Raw genomic sequence first — 15,325 nt, forward strand, 5'->3', positions numbered from 1 at the left:
CATGGTTGAGTGTACGCTGACTAAGCAAGCAGCCAAGTGATGGCTTCTCAGTATAAAACCATTTTCTCCTCATCAACCATCACGGCCGCAACAGCAGAGGCGGCTGCATCATCCGGTTTCCAATTTAAATTAGGCGCTCCGAATGGCAATATAGTGTACGCGAGAACGAGCTACAATATCTACAGCTTACTGAGAGGTCAGGGGCGGCAAGCTCGGGCATCACTGAGCCGCGACAAAACCCTCAGACATTTCGGCTGAGCAAACCAGATGCCGCGGTCCTCTTGAAGCGCAACAGCAGTCCCCGAAAATTATCCACCGCGCGTGGTCTCCTTGCTTCGCTTCTCTCTGGAATCCAAGCAGCACGCTCTAGGGTACAGTCGCAGAATGTCAAACCAGTTGGTGGTGAGTGGCTGTTGACCCAGATGCTAAACTCATAGGCTGTGGCCTCATGATGTTTAGCCCCCGTTTTGGGTTCGCAGAGTGAGTGAGTGTAGGCTCACATTCTCTGCTATTTTCTCGCATTAGGGAGTTGTCTTCGACCGCGTCATCCAGGATGTGTGCGATTCCTCCCAGATCGACTTTGAAGAGGGTGGCGTTGACCAGCAGACTCTGGAGGACTTGAGACAGGTGAGTCGAGTTTCCAAATATACAAATTCCGTTGACTATGAGTTGCAAGCGTCCTTGCTGTTGAAGATGCACTGGTTGATTTCGTCGATGATTTTGTCGGTTTTGTGCGGATGTTGGGTGGGCTGTGTGTGGTTTGGGTGGCGCGACAAGTCGGGTTGGGGGGGAACCGCCTGTTTAAGAGAATTGGTCGCCCTTGATACCCTCTTTTATGCAGCCCCGCCCTTGCCGCTTTTACCCCTCTGACTAAGCCCCATCTCAATGCCCCCAGGCTCCTCTTATACTTACTTACTGACTGCTATGCTTTAAATCAGGGATGGCAGAAGAAACTATCTTCTCTTGGGGTCGCCCATTTTCCATGGGATCCCCATCCGCAGCCCCCTCCCTCTGCGCCGCAGCAAACCTCAATCCCTCCACCCCCTGTCACAGTTCCGTCTAACGCTCCGCGGCCATCACCTTCCCCTACTGCTCCGCAGTATCAAGAACAAGTACCACCCCAGCCGACTCCCAGCCCTGGAGTTGGTTCTGGACAGATGATTTCTGATATTCGCGTGAAATCTGAACCTGGATATATTCCGGGCCCCCAGACTGCTGCGAATATTGCCCAGCAACGTGCCGCCAGCGCCCTGCAACAACGCTACGGCGCCGCCGCTGCGAACCAGATTCATCAATTACAGGCTCAGTCTCAGGCTGCACTTTCCCTTCCTGGCCAACAACGACCTGGTCCACTTCCTCAGCATCAACAGCAGCCTATTGGAAACAGCCAAACCGATGGTTCGAGTGATTCTGGAAACGATGCGCTGGCGGAATGGAAACGCGAAGTTTCTAGAAGAAGAGAGGCGGCCAAGGAGAATGGGACTGAGGCAGATAGACTTATGAGAGATTTTGTGAAGCTTAGAGGTCTCCAGATGGAGGGTAATGGTCTGCTGGCGCCCCTTAAGGACCGTTATCCTAGAGCTAGTGGCACCAAGCGCAGAGCAGCCCCAAAAGCAGGCCGAAATATCCCTGGACTTACCGCCATCCCCGAAGCGAGGGCCCCGACGCAACCAGTTGGATATGATGGCGTCGACGACTTCGGCATTAAGAGAGACGAAGATGAGGATGCAATAAATTCCGACCTCGACGACCCTGAAGATCTTATTGACGATGACCCCGAAGGTGACGATGCTGTTGGTCAAGTTATGCTTTGCACATATGATAAAGTGCAGCGGGTGAAAAGCAAGTGGAAGTGCACCTTGAAAGATGGAATTTTGACCACAGAAGGCAGGGAGTACGTGCAGCTCTCACCAGTGTGTTCACTCTCAAATGCTAACGTGACATAGGTATGTATTTCATAAAGCTACTGGAGAATTCGAATGGTATTAATGAACACGACGATACGGGCGTCTTGGGTTTCTCTTGCTCCCTTTACAGCAGAAGCGCGCAACACATGAGTTAATTAGAGTTTTACGCGCAGAATTTTTAACAATGCTGCTACTGTACTTTGCTATTTACCTGGAGATCTGAGGGTCCAAATCCCTTTTACTCAACGAGGACTTTGTCTTTTATCTTTGGCTTCTGGAGGAGGGGAGTTTTGGTAGATGAATAGTAGTCATGACTCTCTGAACTATCCCGAGGCACATGGTCCCTTCCACAAGGCAAAAGAATGCTTCGAAAAAAGTGAAAAGAATAAAAAATAAATGTTAAATCAAATTTATGTACCACCGGCGTCATTTTAGAGCTATCCATCGTCATAAATAGACAGCTAAATTATCAAAAATCAGCAACCAACACAAAGCCACTTTTTGTTACCTCCCAAGTAAACAAGATTCAAGAATAAGATAAACACTCAAGAGAAGATGACAAGTAAAATCAGACACGGGGCTAGTAGCTAAGCAAACAAGCAGCAATTAAGCCAAGTAAAGAGGAAACAGCTGTGGTCACAGCCGTTACAGAAAAGTAAAACAGAAGGTATTAAATGCGACATACGTCTATCTCCAGAAGAATACTCAAATCAAAATCATTAAAAATCCACAGCCAAAAAAAGTGAAGGTGAGAGAAGAGTAATTCAATGTACGTGATGATGAAATGAAGACAGATAACGTCATTCATCATTCAAAAAAGAAAAAAAAAAAATAGCACGAACAAAAGCAAAAAAGGAAAACATCAGAACATAAAAAGACAAAAACAGCGTGATGAGCAAAGATAATTATGATATGTGCAAGAGAAGGACAACAAATGAAGGGGATAGAAATGCTCATGACAGCTTGAAGATACGGGTTGCTGAATAAATTTGGAGGTGAATCAAGTCGCATATACATATGTGCCGCCGTACCGTAAGTGGCCCGCGCATGCGTCTAGGCGCACCTTCCGTGCATGAAGATCGGAAAAAGGCTGCAGATCCTAAGCCAGGCGGGTGTAGGAGAAGAAAGGGAAGATAATAAACGAGCGGGTTGAGAAAGAATAATATGCAAAACGAGAAGCCAAATGGAAAGCGGTTAGAAGCGGAGGTTTAATATGATGTAAACGAAAGGCCATGTTTATGCGAAGGGGACAGGAAAAAGGGAAATGAAATGAACAAGAACATAAATAGGGACATCGAGAGAAAGTGCGGAAACAATATTGGAAGAGCCACAAACCCCAAAAAACCATATGCAACCCCCCCGCCTCACCAGTCTTCGAGTCTATTTACCCGGACCCTGCGGATGCGTCGCAACTTAATTCCCAAGTTTCGCCTTAAACTTTTCACTTAATGCAAATTGATGAGTCGAGAATGTAAGACGAAAATAAAATCGACGTTCTTTTTTTCCGTTTTGTTTTTTTTTTTACTCTCCAATGCCTGGAAGACCAGCTCCAGCAACGTTGACATTTTCGCCCTGCATTACTCCGCCAGCATTCAAAGCTCGGTTAGTCATAAAAGAGAGTTCCGGGTTACAAGGCGGTGAGTGGGCTTTGTGGTACTTGAGACCGTTGAGATTCTTGTACCGTTTCCCGCACACTTCGCAACGGTACGGTTTCTCCTTCTCCATGCCAAGAGTACCTGGGTACGGAGTTGAGGTTTCAGGATTAACGATGGAGAATGTTCCATCGGCGTTGTCGTGAAGTTGCTGGTTATTGTGACCATGCTATATGAGGTTAGTAATGGTTAGTCTAGGCGAAAATCAAAAAACAAATAGTAGCGGGAATGAGCGGTGAGGGCATACGGATTTATGGTACTTGAGGCCGTTTTGGTTTTTGTAGGCTTTTTCGCACCCAATAACTGGACACCGATATGGTTTCGGCTCTTCATCAGGTCGAAGGAATGTCGGATCAGGCACGCCAGCTAGTCTTTGTTGTTCTCTGATACGCTGGGCGATTTCACTGTTCGGGCCATATTGTGCTCCTCCTAATCGAAATTGGGCATTCGGCTGGGTGTTCTTGAAGCCACCGCCTTGGCGGAATAGTCTCTTAGCAGGTTCGTCAATACACAAGTCGAGCATATCGTTCTGTCCGCCGTAGCCAGGAAATTGGGCTTGATTTCCCGCCATGAGGTTACCTTGCATAGACATTTCGCTCAGCCCCCCAACGATGGATTCATCGAGCTCGGCAGGAGTTCCAGGCGCAGAGGATTCTGGGGTATTGCGATACTGAGCATTTTGCTGCTGCTGTTGCAGCGAATGTGGTAGGAGAGTTGGGGTATTTACAGACGAAACGGTGGGGTTGTTTTGAAGTGGCCTTCCGGGCGACGACGGTGTCCCAGGTTGAGAACTCCTGAATCCTTGGTTTTGGAGCATCCCAAGATTTAATGGGGACGTTCTAGTTGCTCTGTTTTCTTGCCCAAATCGGGTTTGCAGATAGGGTTGCTGCTGAGGCTGCTGGAAATTAGAATCCGACAATGGGTCGTCCATCTCCATATCATCAACGGTGTCGATATCGGGTAAATCCATTACGCGAGACGCAGTAAATCCAGTCTGCGGTTGGACTCGCTGTGGCGTTGTGGTCAGTATCTCATTTGCTCGGCGTTGATTACCAGCGGGCTGGGGAGAACTGAACCCCTTTCCTGTGACTGACTGCTGGTTTTGGTGGATTTGATTTCCGATCCCACTAGGCCTAGCATCAGGTATTGTTTGGCCAGAAGGCGCTTTCTGTGGCGGTGGTGGCGATCGCTGAGCGTGGGCTTCTTCGTAGTGTTGGAGGAGGTCATGTAATGTTGGAAGTGTAAAGCCACAACACGAGAAATCGCGCATGTAGTTGGCCTCGAGCTTGGGGAGGTAGGACGATGAATGATACGAAGGCGACTGGAGGGTAAATGGCGAAGTTCCTGTCATGATGATGCTGCATTGCCGATCAGCCATCAAGCGCAAAGCAGGGAGGATACAGGAGGAAAACGGGGTATCGCATACTCATCTCTAATCCAGCTTCCAACAGAGACACCACCCCAACTCATTCCTCCAACCAAGCTACCAGCCAGACTCTCTCGCCGGGGCTTCTCCCGATTCGAGCCCACGACCGTGATGGGCTTGGAGCCATTCGAATACTGGGCCATCGTCGCGCTAAACGAGTCTTTTCGGGCGCCGTTTGTTTTGAGGGCGGTGGGGCTGGCGCCGTTCCAGGCAGAAATCAGGTCAGGGCGGTCAGCATTGGAGGCTCGCTGGAGGGCTGATGTCAGGTTGGAGGCCTGCTGGCCGGGCGGCGACAGGGAGGGCTGGCGAGAGGCGGAGATGTTGATGGGGGGCGTAAAGTTCTCCATGGCCCTGCTGGCGGGAGGCTGCGACGGCGGCGGTGACGACGGGAACAGCGGAAAGGTGGAGTCGTCGTCGTCCAGGTCGGACTCGAAAACAGCCGGGCTGTCGCGCAGAGGCGACCGTCGCTCCTCTCCGAGTTTACGCTGCCAGGGGAAATACGAGGGTCTGTCCCGGTCGAGTCTGCGGGCGGATGCGATACCAAAGCCCACGGGGGTGCCAACCGGGGTCGACTCAGGGGTGGAGGCACGATCAAGATCGCTGGATGGGGGCGAGAAGTGCAGCGGAGGCGGCGTGTCGGAGGGAGCACGCATCAAGACTCGCAGGGCGGGCGAAGCCGTGAGTGGATGCAGAGCAAAGTGGACAGGACTCGAGTATGGGGAGCGGGAGCAACAAGAGCAGGGGAGAGCGGAGGAGCAGCAGCAGCAGCAGTAGCAGCAGCAGCCACCGCAGACAGGCAAAGACAGATAGACAGAGCAACAAGAGGAGATGCCAGGCAACGACAGGCAGACAAATAGACAAGCAGACAGTCGAGAGGCCGTCGGTTGCTCAGGTCGCAGTCGTGCAGTCACGGCGGCCGACGTTGCAGCCACAGACTTTGGCTAAACCCAGTTGGGCCGCTGGCTGGAGGGATTTGCCCGCCGTCGCCGCCCGCTGAGTCAGCCGTCGCGTCCTTCCGCATCCTCCAGCCGCCCGCTGCGTCTCGTCGGCGCTGCCTGCGCGCTGCCAGCCTCGCCGGCCGATCCGGACGCCCTTTGTTGCCGTGCCCGTGGGAAGATCAGCTCTTCGCCCGGCTGCCCACAATGTGGTTACTAATCCATCCTGGTGTCCGGTTGAGTTTGCCCTATCCATGGTTTGCCCACCGCCCGTTCTCGACTATTGCGACCCTCTTCCGCCCGTTGGCCACGGCGTCACCACACATCCAGTCATCCAGAGATTCAGTCGCCCAGCTAGTCAGCTAGTTCGACCCTACAGACAGACCATACTGACAGGCGGATAGACAGACATGCTTCCCCGGCTGGCCGCTGGCGGATCGAGACCCCCGGATCTCCTCGCCACGCGCGTTGCCGCTTGGCGTGGATTCATCACTTTCTGCCCCCCGGTCGAAGGTTCAGGATCTCTGCGTTGCCTGAGTCGGCCACGCGGGCCGCGTTGAGGTCTGGTGTTTGCTCCGTACAAGTAGTCAGCCGCCCCTTTGTTCCGTGTCTCGACTCCCAAAACTCCACCCCATCATTTATCGCTCTCATCATCAGCATCATCGCCAGCAACAACGCCAATGATCACAACTAAAATAGTCTCCTCTCCGCCGCTGCTTGCGACGCCTGATACCCGCTCCGCGGAAAAGCTGGTACCCAATGGCCGCGACGAATGTCGGCTCAGACGGATTTCGATGGCAAAGACAGAGCCTAACAAGCACTGCCGCCTGTGGAGACCTAAACTCAATACCGGCTCAGGCGGTTCTGGGCAAGCCATGCGAACAACCGTCACCACAGAAGCCATCCTCAAAGGACAGGCGGAATAATTATTATATAATAGACAAGTCATATCGCAGGGGAGCACACGTAGAAGGAATCTGGATGAATCGTGCACAAGAACATCCGCTGGATAAAGCCGGTGGTTATTAATGCATAATTAAATCCTCTCGAAAGCTACGCCGCTCCCATCGATTATTGATCACTGAGACCAGAAGCAATTGCTACCGGGCTTCTCAGAGCAGCCAGGGACGCTTTCGGGATGTTCTGGGCAAAACCCATGGACTGGTTCTTAATGAGTAACTACTCTTGGCCAACCAGCCAACGTGTAACTAACTAAGGGTCGGTGTCATCCCCCAGAACAAAGACCAGCCAACCGCTCCTGTGAGATTGAGACTCTTTTGAGTAAATGAAAGGAGATCCACCAGTAAACTGACCGGCTACTTGCTGGTCTCTTTCACGGCTCGGAAACCGATGCAAGGCGGATAACAGGGTATAATACAGGTAGATTAAGTTTAGCACGTCATTTCTCTTATTCTCTTAGGGGATTGCTCCTACAGGAGTTGTCGTTCACCCAGCGTGTTTAATTGGACTTGCTGTGGTATTCACTCCACAAATCAGAGCGTTTTTTAGTTCACGTTACTATAGAACTTCATAATAACCTGACAGTTTTTTTATTCTGACAGCAGATGGGTACTTCTATAGGCTGTACAACAGAAAAGGATACTCCTAATAATGGCTAGTGGACCTAGCAGAAGGCTTCTGTGCCGCGCCTATCTTGGCCACGATGAACATGTATTTTGATAACCTCTCTAACTTGTCCTCAAATTCAAATTATAGCATATCTGCAGGAATAGGGGTACGCGCATATACGCCATAGACATACATAATTCGTAAATGTCAGTTGGTTTTTGAGTCTGATATGATGTACCATCGCCGAGCAACCATTGAAGCACGTTGAGCGTATTCGCCAAAAGGGACATGGCTCAATACGAAGAATCCTGTCTGCTTCGCGGCGCCATCCATATCTCTCCCCTGCGGGTATCAGTCAATCCATTGTTGGTTAACCTTGTCAAAGCCCACCACTTTCAAATCAATGTTTAAGTTGCTGAGTAGCATGTCAACAGTAAAAGTCTAGCGGCAAAAGAATCATGATTAGCAGTCAACAAGTAACAAGAGAACAATGGGGTAAATCCTTTCCGCAACCCAAAACGGGAGCCAATAATTCTATGCCACCCACCTCATCCTGTTCTTCTTCTCGATCATCCTCCGTCACCCCCACCTCTTGGTAATTGTCGTTCTCTACTTCAATGATCTCCCTCCTTCTTGCTTCTCTTTCTCTTTCAACATCGCTCCCTTCCTCCTCATCCGCAGCTGGGGGATCTTCCGCCCTACAGGCATCCCACTCCGCTCTCCTCAAGTGGCTCTGTTTTATCTTCTCCTTCCACGCTCCAACCCCACCCATCCTGTTTACTCGTTCTCTGGCGCTCGCAAATAGCTCTTCCGTTGCTTCGCGCGCTACAAGTCTCCACTTTACGATCAAGGCTTCAAGCTCAGGGTCTTGCTTCAGTTGCTCGATCTGTACGGCCTGCGTCGTGGTGTCCAGCGCAGTACGCAAATTGGAAAGCTGATAGTGTAGAGAAGAAAGTTGCTTCTGGAGCTGTCTTATGCGGTCCTGAGCATCTGAGGAGCTGGAGATATCGACACCATGCAACGACGCCTTCTTGATGGTATCCTGTTGTGGATCTTTGAGATATCCTAGGGGTACCGTGGCCGACTGAAGGGAAGTCTTAGCGCTGAGATCGCATACTAAAATTGAGCTCCGTTCCTTTTTGGCACTCTGCGTAGCTTGTGCGGCGCTCGCCTCATTGCTGCATGTACTCTCCGTATCGCAGGTAGCCGCTGGCTCATTTGTAGCCACTGCACGGCGAAGCGGCGACTTGAATGGCTTTGAAAGCGTTGACTGAGCAGCATCTAACCGCCGCCGTTTTGCAGAGGGCGTAAGGTGGGACGACATGGCTATGGTTGATGGATCACCCACCTGCTGTGTAAGTCTCGGAAAAGCCGTTTCACCCCACTGGAGATGGTGAGGTTAATTAGTTGGAAGAAAACGGTCGCCGATCGATAAGATAACAGCTGCCATGTGACATCATCACGTACTCGTAGCGCAGAAGAATATCAAAATGGGGAAAGACCTTGTTTTTACACATCTAGATCACAGGAAGCCTCCTAGGCTGACCACTATACATAGATATTATTTCACTGACATGTAGGATCTATCAATATCTCAAACTGAAAACTCCAGAACGATGCAATTCAGGAAAGTGGAACATGAGAGCGCAGGTAGATATCAATGCCCGATTGCACCAGCAATCCAAGCAGGATAGTCAGGATCATCTGGGGCTGGGAAAAGACCTCTATCTTCCTCCCCATCACGCGGTTCTGGGGCTTGTGCTCCAGGGCCGGGATCACCAGTAGCACCCTGATTGTTGTTTCTCCCGGTATTGTTCGCCCGGCGCATTGCTCTTTGCTGGCGGAAATGCAATAAAACAATCAAAGTCGCTGCCAGCCCAATGATCACTAAACTTTCCAGCATGCCATCATCAATATCGAGATCCAGGTCATCAAAGTAATCGCTATGCTGTCTACTTCGAGTATCCCTATTTTGCTCGAGTGGATCTTCATCTTCTTCACTGGTAGCAGCTTGTTTCAATTTATCCTTTTGAGTAGCCCCCATTTTTTCATCATTTGAAACAAACTCCCTAATCCATTCCTTAACCGACCTAGGCGAGTCTTGCTCTATGTAATGTTAGATAGTGCAGCCGATAGAACGATACAGAAAAAGATACCATGCTTACCTTCTTGAATGGAATTCACCTTTCCATTTGTAATTTTGTTCCAGTAGCTGCGGAGACGCAGGCGAATTAAACTAAGTTTAACGGGAAGGTATGCTTCATCATTTGTTTCCAAGGCCATATCGTAATATCTCTTTGCCATATGAAAGTCCTGCTCGACTGAGATTCCATATTCGTGCATCCACCCGAGATTCCAGAACGCCTGGGCACTATAGTGGCCATCCGCTGCACTGCTATAGCAGCTTAAAGCTTTTTTAAGGTCTTTCCGGGCACCGTAGCCGTAAAAGTAGTAATCACCCATTTTAACCAAAGAGTCTACGTTGGCTTGTCTTGCTGAACGTGTCCAGTAAACCAAAGCCAGAGCTGCATTGCGAAGAATGGACGATCGGCGGCTTTTGTGCCAGGGAAGAATTGGGTCCAAAGAAAGTACAGATCGTCGATCATCTAGGAGCCAGGCAACATTCGCCTGTGCATTCTCATAGCCTTGCTCCGCAGCCATCATCGACAAGACTAGAGCTGTCTCTTTGTCCCCCCTTTCGTATGCGTCATTCGCCTCCGCAAAATAAGAATGCACCTCCTCAGCTCTCTCAGCGACTATTTTGTAATAGCCTGTGGCCATGCCGCAGTGACGTTCTTTACCAATCCCGCGATCGGCAATTTCTGCAAGATAATAGAACGACTCTGTCACCCCATACCTTGCTGCAAGCTCAAAATACCTAGTTGCCGTTGGAACATCACCTTGATCGAGGAAGAGGGCTCCCAGTCGAATTTCCGCAAGGGGGTGATCTAACTCCGAAGCAGCTTTGAAATATGTCGCCGCTTTCAATGCGTCTTGCGGAACACCATGTCCATGTAAGTACATCAAACCCACATAGTGTTGGCACATTGAATTGCCGTTTGCTACTCCACGCTTAAACCATGTAAAGGCTTTGTCGAAGTTTTGCTGGGTGCCCTCGCCCCGAAGGAACATAAGGCCTATGTAAGCGGCGGCTTTCGATGCAATTTTCTCGACATTAACAGGATGATTGGGGTTGATTCTACCATCTTTCAACCAATACCTCTTAGCAACTATTCCGAAATACAACATGGCCTTTCTGAAATTTCTGGTCATGTGTCGTGAGCCATCGTAGTACAGCTTTCCCAGATTGAAGGTCGCGTCCAAGTCTCCCTTCTTCGCAAGAAGATCCAAGTATTCAAGTATATCGTCTAAACTTGCGTCAGAGCTGGAGTGCACGCTTTCCCTATTTGCATTTGCCCCAGAACTCGACACGCTAGCGCCTTCACCGTACACGCCTCCCTCGGCATCTGCCCAACGGTACGAGTTTTTCGACAGAGTGAGACCACCAGGCGGGCCCGATCGTTGATATGCCATTGCTTTGTCCGCCACTTTTTTATAATAATGGACTGCCTCGTTGCAATTCTTAGGGGCGCCGATTCCCAGGTACCGTCGAAACGCTAATGTCATTTGAGATCTGGTATTGCCTCCCATTGCCGCGAATGTGTGATATAATAGTGCCATTCCTTGATGTCTTTCAACCGCATCACCAATGCCGGTAGCATACATAAAGCCAAGCATATACTGAGCAGTGGAGTTCCCTGTCAATTTCGCTAGCCGTTCATAGTGCTGAAACGCCTTGGGGTAATTTCGCGGGTGAGAATAATTGCCATAAAAGTTCATATCTGCCAGAATGTATATGGCATCAGAGTTTCCATCGTTCGCAGCACTGTCCAGCAGAGCAAGTGCCTCCTTAAAGCGTGAGTTTGTTTTTCGCGGGCCTTCCTGGCCCGGGGAATCCAAGGGCGGCCCATTCATGAAAAGTAGATAGAAAGCTTCGCGGGCATAATGACGAGCATGCGAAAAGAAGCCGGAAGGTCGTTCGTATTTCTTTGTTTCGGGTTTGAAGTGGCGTAAGATATTTAAAGCAGCGTCCACGGCGGGTTGGCCTAAACCGAAAGTTCAAAGACATGAGCGCACGTTCATAGGCATTAGCCATTGCGCTGTAGATATATGACATACTGGAAGAATCATCGTATCTTTTTTGGCTCGATTTCAACCCTAAACCATTCTGTGGCGTCGATGCGCCGCTCTCAACTGGATGAGTACTTGTGTACCGGGCAACATCATCGTTTGGGGAGGTAAGCGCTCCAGCACTAACAAGCTGAAGGAGAAGCACTATAAATACATGCTGACTTTTAGTACCATCCCAAAAAAAAGGCTTCTGAGGCAAGAGAGAGGCGTAAGAGCATACCGAAAGCCCAAGGCAAGAAATTCCACCTCCATTGTCGCATCTTCATAACTGCAGGACTGATGTCGAATTTCCTGTTGTATAGATCATTGCGACGTTGCTCAAATCGACATCTTTAATATCAATATCGCTCCAGAGTGCCTTCTTTGATTCTCTGGCGAGCTTCAGCTCGTAATACGCCGGAGTTGATTTGGCCACCTCTCCGTTACGTTACTTGATGCACTGGCAGCTCGTGAGCCGGAGATAAGATTTGCCGGAGCTGCACCTGAACTGACCTAAACAAATAGCTTCGTAGTTCAAACTACCCTATACAAAGTACACCTTCGAGGACTAGACCTTAAAAAATTTCGGATTAAATGTTTCTTATTTCTCCACACCTAGAGTAGATACCCTGGAAATTTCTAATGCGCAGAGAGCATCCATTGTCGAATTCTGAAGGCGACGGGTAACTAGTTATTTGTCAGAATATTAGATACTCCGGATGGAAAATGAATGTCCACGGCCGAATACAGCCCCTCTTCTGTTTTTCCTGTCAAAAATCATCAAGTAGCCGGAATAACGACACAGTAATTGACTTTAGTTTCATGGAAAGCTCATGATGCGGTGCCTTGACCAGAATATTGCCGCAAGACGCCACCTCTGCTTAACTCATACAGTTATGGGAAGCCCCAGCTCAGCACTTGGTACTGTACAGATAGGATCTCTAAGCAGGAGAGGGCACACAAATTATGCTGCTATTAAGAATATACAATCCCCTTCGAGTCCGAGGCCAATCTATGAGGCATAGCTATGAAACGTGTCGAAAAGAAAGAACAAAGCAAGCAAGATTTATGGAAACTAGAGGTATTGTGTAGTTTGTATGTATGTACCCAGTTACTACTAGGTAGGCTTGATAATTTAACCTGGAGAAGGGCCGTGCATGAGTGCCATGGCATTGTTATCTATCTATTCAGCGGCCGCGCATGCCAACTCTTCGGCGGTTCTAAGTAGCCACCCTTGTCAACTAAGGCCATGATCGTCCGTCTTTACGGCTGTCCCACCCTGCCAACTACACGCGTCTGTCAACCTGCATACCAAGTGCATATGGCATTTATAATATTGCCCTCGACGCTCAAGTTGGCCCTACTGGTTAGCTCAGCCCCGAAGTTCCCCTCCTTCGGTCCGAGGCGCCGAGATCCAGGCCCATATTAATACTGCAATCAACTCCTCAAAATGCGCCTCCTATTGCAGTCTTTCGGCCAGGTACCATAAGTTGTTGAAGAATATAGGAATATTATATTCAAAATGGGTGCCGTTGATTTCGCTACTTTTCACAATGTCATTAATGGCAAGCTGACAACCACGGATCACAAACGTCGCGGCATCAATCCGGCCACAAGAGAGCCAAACCCAGAGGTGCCACTTTCCACCCCCACAGATGTCGATTCTGCTGTTGAAGCAGGGCAAATTGCTTTCAAATCTTGGTCCAAAACGCCCTGGGTAGAGCGCAAGAAAGCGTTGCTTGCTTTTGCTGATGCCTTGGAATCTTACCAAGAACAATTTCGGAAGCTTCTGGTACAGGAGCAAGGAAAACCTGTAAGTGAACAAATAGAACATCTGCAAACCAAGAAGAGACGAATAACATAAACCGTTTATGTAGATGTGGTTAGCTAAAATTGAAGTTGAATATGGTATCAGATTTTTGCGAACAACTGCTGATCTCGAGCTCAAAGAGGAGATTGTTGAAGATAATGAAGAGAGAAAGATGCTTGTTCGCTACACAGCTCTCGGTGTAGCAATTGGGATTGTCCCCTGGAACTTTCCCTTTCATTTATCGTTGATGAAGCTTGCTCCAGCGGTTCTAACCGGAAATACCATTATCCTAAAGCCATCACCATTCACTCCTTACTGTAACTTGAAAATTGGGGAAATTGCTCAGCAAGTTCTTCCGCCAGGCGTGGTTCAGGTCCTGAGCGGCGATGAAAGTCTTGGTCCCTGGCTAACGGCCCATCCTGGTCCAGCAAAAATTAGTTTCACAGGATCATCCGCAACTGGGAAAAAGATCATGGAAAGCGCGAGTAAGACACTGAAGCGAGTTACGCTCGAACTGTGGGTTAATCTGCAATATTCATGTTAAAAATGGGCTCTAATTACATTCAGTGGCGGAAACGATCCGGCAATTATCTGCGCAGATGTGGATATCGAAACAGTAGCCCCTCAAGTAAGGCATTATTCAATTTCATGAAAAATATTGCTAATAAGTTTTGAGTTAGGTGGCCATGAAAGCATTTTTCAATTCAGGGCAGGTATGTTTGCCTGACTGTTCAAACAGATGGTTGCTAAATCATGCCAGGTGTGCGTTGCTGTTAAGCGTCTCTTTGTCCACGAATCTATATATGAGAATTTTCGAGATGCGATTGTTCGTGCCACTCAAGCCTTCAAAGTTGGCGATGGAAATGAGCCCGGCGTGGTTTTAGGCCCGATCCAGAACTCAATGCAATTTGAGAGAGTGAAAGGGTTTATTGCAGACATAGAGCAGGAGAAGTGGAACGTAGCTCTGGGCGGAAAAGTTGATACCAGCAAGCCAGGGTATTTCGTTGAGCCCACTATCATTGACAATCCACCAATGGATTCCCGGATTGTTACCGAGGAGCCATTTGGTAAGTTTCAATTCAAGTTATATTTGCCGAAAGTTAGGTCAACAACCACTAATGCACTGTAGGGCCCATTGTTCCTATGGTAAGCTGGAAAAACGAAGCCGCTGTCATCAAATCAGCGAATGACACCAAAATGGGCCTTGGAGCGTCCGTATGGTCAAATGATCCGAAACAAGCACGGCGAATTGCTGACCAGCTAGAATCTGGCCTTGTTTGGATTAACACACATGAGGAATCTTCCTTCCTGGCGCCGTTTGGTGGGCATAAAGAAAGCGGCATTGGATATGAAGGCGGCATTGGTGGCTTGAAGAGCTATTGCAATGCGCAAACCCTTGTTGTGAGAAAGAAACCTCAGCAACCCATAATGTAATGTAAAGGGATGACTAAAGGTGAATGTGTTGCCCTCAACGGGGAACCAATATGAATTAAAGAAGCAAGGAGCAGAAGTATGATTCGCCTTATTAGAGCAACAGCATCCAAGTACGTAGTCAGCCAACGAGTTAGTTAACCATAAAAGGTTTAGTTATAACCGACCCGCGTTACGAAGTTATAACTTGCCAAGCCCTGATAACCCGGTTATCACGGCGTCTCCCCTAACAAACCCATTCAGTATAACTCGGTTATCAGCCAGCTTGGTGGCATGAGTTAGAGTTCGTGTTATATGGGGCCCCCGTACGGTGATTGGCAGGCTGTAGAATTACTATGCCAAAACAGTACACGCGCAGGCAGGCTGGTAGCTTAGTAATTAGAGAGCTTAGTAATTACACAGCTGATTACACAGCGCGCGGGCTG

At 49.1% G+C, this 15,325-nt stretch overlaps 5 protein-coding genes across 5 annotated transcripts; 2 read left to right on the forward strand and 3 right to left on the reverse strand.

Moving 5' to 3' along the window:
* Nucleotides 1-384: 384 nt before the first annotated feature.
* TOA1 (transcription factor IIA subunit alpha) lies at nt 385-1,989 on the forward strand (the record flags this gene model as incomplete). Its single annotated transcript, XM_049252503.1, has 5 exons — nt 385-402; nt 460-480; nt 526-627; nt 939-1,894; nt 1,947-1,989. The coding sequence occupies 5 exons, from the start codon at nt 385-387 to the stop codon at nt 1,987-1,989; spliced, it is 1,140 nt and encodes a 379-aa protein (XP_049108677.1).
* Nucleotides 1,990-3,428: 1,439 nt separating this feature from the next.
* SFP1 (Transcriptional regulator of ribosomal biogenesis proteins) lies at nt 3,429-5,638 on the reverse strand (the record flags this gene model as incomplete). Its single annotated transcript, XM_049252504.1, has 3 exons — nt 3,429-3,728; nt 3,807-4,917; nt 4,986-5,638. 3 exons carry the CDS (start codon nt 5,636-5,638, stop codon nt 3,429-3,431), a joined length of 2,064 nt encoding a protein of 687 aa, XP_049108678.1.
* A 2,058-nt stretch (nt 5,639-7,696) lies between these two features.
* On the reverse strand, nt 7,697-8,813 carry LOZ57_003457 (uncharacterized protein; the record flags this gene model as incomplete). The annotated part of the gene is made up of 3 exons (XM_049252505.1): nt 7,697-7,831; nt 7,880-7,930; nt 8,037-8,813. The coding sequence occupies 3 exons, from the start codon at nt 8,811-8,813 to the stop codon at nt 7,697-7,699; spliced, it is 963 nt and encodes a 320-aa protein (XP_049108679.1).
* Nucleotides 8,814-9,146: 333 nt separating this feature from the next.
* HRD3 (ERAD-associated protein) lies at nt 9,147-11,946 on the reverse strand (the record flags this gene model as incomplete). Its single annotated transcript, XM_049252506.1, has 4 exons — nt 9,147-9,595; nt 9,655-11,595; nt 11,669-11,824; nt 11,901-11,946. 4 exons carry the CDS (start codon nt 11,944-11,946, stop codon nt 9,147-9,149), a joined length of 2,592 nt encoding a protein of 863 aa, XP_049108680.1.
* Nucleotides 11,947-13,181: 1,235 nt separating this feature from the next.
* Nucleotides 13,182-14,903, forward strand: LOZ57_003459 (uncharacterized protein; the record flags this gene model as incomplete). Its single annotated transcript, XM_049252507.1, has 6 exons — nt 13,182-13,472; nt 13,537-13,985; nt 14,037-14,097; nt 14,150-14,182; nt 14,230-14,536; nt 14,599-14,903. 6 exons carry the CDS (start codon nt 13,182-13,184, stop codon nt 14,901-14,903), a joined length of 1,446 nt encoding a protein of 481 aa, XP_049108681.1.
* Between the last annotated feature and the right edge of the window lie 422 nt (nt 14,904-15,325).

The sequence above is a fragment of the Ophidiomyces ophidiicola genome (assembly GCF_022830035.1).
Source record: "Ophidiomyces ophidiicola strain CBS 122913 chromosome Unknown scaffold_11, whole genome shotgun sequence".
Classification (NCBI taxonomy): Eukaryota; Fungi; Ascomycota; class Eurotiomycetes; order Onygenales; family Onygenaceae; genus Ophidiomyces; species Ophidiomyces ophidiicola.